This window comes from Brassica oleracea, chromosome C6 (genome assembly GCF_000695525.1).
Source record: "Brassica oleracea var. oleracea cultivar TO1000 chromosome C6, BOL, whole genome shotgun sequence".
NCBI lineage: Eukaryota > Viridiplantae > Streptophyta > Magnoliopsida > Brassicales > Brassicaceae > Brassica > Brassica oleracea.
The window spans coordinates 23329794-23333269 of record NC_027753.1 but is presented as its reverse complement, the minus strand read 5'-3'; the positions used below and the strand labels follow the sequence as shown (position 1 = coordinate 23333269).

The 3476-nt window shown below is 36.9% G+C and overlaps 1 protein-coding gene across 2 annotated transcripts; it reads right to left on the bottom strand.

The window, feature by feature from the left end:
* Window positions 1–573: 573 nt before the first annotated feature.
* Window positions 574–3209, bottom strand: LOC106297047 (F-box/kelch-repeat protein At3g61590-like). 2 transcript variants are annotated; one of them, XM_013733335.1, is made up of 2 exons: window positions 2462–2561; window positions 574–2076 (listed from the first exon to the last, which is right to left on the bottom strand). In XM_013733335.1, the coding sequence occupies exon 2, from the start codon at window positions 2063–2065 to the stop codon at window positions 842–844; it is 1224 nt and encodes a 407-aa protein (XP_013588789.1). In that variant the 5' UTR covers window positions 2066–2076; window positions 2462–2561; the 3' UTR covers window positions 574–841. The 2 variants fall into 2 exon arrangements, with proteins under 2 accessions (XP_013588789.1, XP_013588788.1); XM_013733334.1 differs by lacking the exon at window positions 2462–2561 and adding an exon at window positions 2819–3209 and having other exon boundaries at window positions 575–2076.
* Between the last annotated feature and the right edge of the window lie 267 nt (window positions 3210–3476).

The following is a 3476-nucleotide window of genomic DNA, read 5'->3' as shown; positions in this document are numbered from 1 at the left end:
ATTAAACAAAAAATGATGGAGGAGATATAAATTGTTATCAAATCTTTATTATTAAAATCATTAATTGTCATTTATATATTAGTAATTTATGGTAATTCCGTAGGTTTTATTTAAGGAAAGAAAATAGCATATCATATCATTATATCATATAGTTTGACCAACTTATGTATCTAACAACATATAAAAATCGAATGTGGACCTACTTATTTTTCAATTGAATGTAATTGACTACCTAATTGAGTGCCACATATGCATTGAGACCTCTTTTAATTAATACAAAATTGAGGTTACATTTTTTCAAATGTTCTTCAATTAATATATAGGGGATTCAAATTTAAGCAGATTATCAAAGCTATTAAAAATGCAACAACAAAGACTATTGTAAATAGCTGTTGTCCACTACCTGGAAACCTAACACTGCCAAACCTGACAAATCCCATCACCAAACTAGGTCCAATTTCAACTCAAGTACAAAAAAGACATAAAATCTTAAAACAATTTACAGCTATCTACAATGAATACACCTTAATTTTATTAAGTTATAAAAAGTTTTATTTTCTCCACCAGGAACAGCAACAAGACAACCTCCAGTTTCAGTACAATGAGAATCATGAGATATTGTGGGTAGCCAGCCAGGTAGGGAATTAGGGCCACATGTTAGTAAGGATTCGATTGACTAAATTAAAACTATATGGGTCTCTTTTGAGAAATCTATAATTAATAAAGTACCAGACTGTAAATAACAATATTCTTGAATAACATTACCCGTATCATCTCTTCTTCAAATCTTAAAGCCATTTATCTGTGCAAAAACAAACCCAAAAGGCCAAGACATTCACAGCTAAGGAGCAATCTCGAGTCTTGGTTCAAAGCAGAACCCAGTAAAGAGCTGAAGAGGGAACTTCTTGGACACAGGACACTTCTGAGACCACTTCCAACACTTTAACTTCATGTCAAAAGTCAAAAGCGCGGGAGATCCATAGCTCTGAACGTAAACCATATCATCGCTGCCGCTACTAGCAAAAACATCGTCTAACTCACCAAAGCCTTGGAAGAATCTCTGAGGCATTCTCGCCACTTCTTGCCACTCTTTGCCTCCTTTTAAAACCCAAACACCAATCCCTTTGATGATGTCTGGTCTATCGTGTTTCCCTATCCCTCCAACGACCACAAGCTTCTCCTTGAGGTTCATCAATCTCCCACAGGTTAAAGAACACGGCATTGGTATAAAACTCCTTATCAAGATTCCTTTAGAAGATGATATCGACGAAAGATTCAAAGCAACCAAGCCGTGGCGATGATCAGAGCCTCCCGTGGAGTAAATCAAGAAGTAAAGAACATTGCCGCAGATCACACTCTCGTCTCCTCCTCTCCATCCGGTTAAGACATCGGTTACACGTGTTGTCCAAGTCATTGTCTCGGAGCTGTAGAGATGAACAGAGATCTCGCACTGGAAGAAATCTCCCGGAGCTTGCTTTGACTTCACTATAGAAACAGAGTAGCTCTGTTTTGCTCTGTTTACGGAGGTAGACAACGATGCGTAATCTATAGATCTGTGACCGGGCGGTTCGGTGAGCCTCCTCCACTGTTTGGTTATAGGATTAGAGACATAGATCTTGTTTCTGCAGTCATTATCCGTGAAACAAACCAATCCACAAGAGGAAGCAACGAACCAGTTCCAAGTCTCGATGCAAGGGAGATCGAAACCGTACCATTTCCTGATAACCGGGTCGTAAGCATAACCGGATGGGTCATCGGTGGTAGTGAACATGAAGTACCAAGGCTTCTGAGGAACAGAGTTGTTGTTGGAGAAGTTTGATAAGAATCTTTGAGAAGAGACAATCTCGTTCCATCTTTTGCAGACGGTGCCTGCTCTGAAGATGCTTGCAATGGGGAGAAAGGTTAGGATTCTTTCTAATAAATCGTTTGGGAGAAGAGAATCCATCGAAAAGGTTTGGACTTTGGTCTCGTCATCGTCGCTCTGCTCAGAGTATGATTCAGCATCAGGGACATGTGTAGTAAAGTAACTGTACGGATAAGTGGTCCAAGACGTTTCTGCTTCCATCCTTAAATCCACTGAAAACAACACAAAAAATCAGTAAATTTATAACCTTTTTGAGTTTTGACACATCACACACTGAAGAACCATAACAGTCCATTAGCAAAAGAAGAACATTAAATAATAAACAAAAGATATGATCAAAGCTTGCAGTCTCAACAAAAGGAACAACATAGATTCAATACACAACACAGAGCTTCACCAAATTAGATTCATTACACAACACAGCCTCTTGAAGGCAGATTTATTACACAACACAGAGCCTCTTCAAGTCAGATTCATTACACAACACAGCCTCTTGGAGTAATATTTATTACACAACACAGAGCATCTCCAAGTCAGATTCATTACACAACACAGAGAATCTTCAAGTCAGAATTTGTAATGAAATAAAACACGAACCAGATTTGCTTTATGAGACATGCAAAGACTTAGTCCAGTAATAGAATACGTGTATCAGAGAAAAACAAAAGAGAGAAAGCTTGTGTCATCCTTTCAACGTCAAGATTTCAACTTTAGTAACAATTAATACAAAGATTAGATATTCGGTAAAGCGTTTGGTTCATGGATATGAAATTAGGCTAAACGCTTACATTTATCAAACATCTGGTAACAGCAGATACACTCATTAAAATAACAAAACCCATCATCAATCAAAGATTACCAACACGGAATCAATGAACCATCCCAACATTAAAAAAAAGTGCAGAAAGTGACAGTGAGAGCAAACAGAAACCCATCTCGGTTTTCATTACGTACCTTCGAACCGAGGGAGCTCGTGGGTCTCTGAATCTTTAGAATTTTCGAGATTCAAACCGATAAAGTATCTGACTTTTTTTAGATTTGCGAGTGGAAATGCCGCTTTTGTGGATATTGGTTGATGAAAAGACTCGAAATGTTATATTTTTCCTAAGAACAGCAGATGGAAATGAAATGGGAATGATATCTATCCTTTAATAGTCAAGAGTAAGTAAGAGTGAGATAAAAAAAGATTCATCAGTAGGACAAGAGCGAGAGGTTTAGACAAATCTGGTTTGATAGACAGAAAGAGATAAGAAGAAGAGACGTTTCGCGTTCGATTATATAAATCTGAATGAAACGGACAATGAGAGGAAGGAGGACAAAAGAGAGAGAGAGAGGAACAAGAAGACGACGACGTTTGCTCTTTGCTTCTTTTTATTTTCTTTTTGCCATTTTTGTTTTTGATGGGAAAAGAGTTTAAAATAAATTTGATCAAACAAAGTTTAAGATAAATAAAAATTGGAATACAACATTAGAGCGCATAAAAATAGTTTTAAAAAGGTATTTCGCGAATACTACAAAACATAAAACAACTGAAAAAATAAGACAAAAAGACAAAAATAGCAATAAATCAAGTTTATGTTCCCAAACTAGCACTCAAGGTCAAAAGTCACAA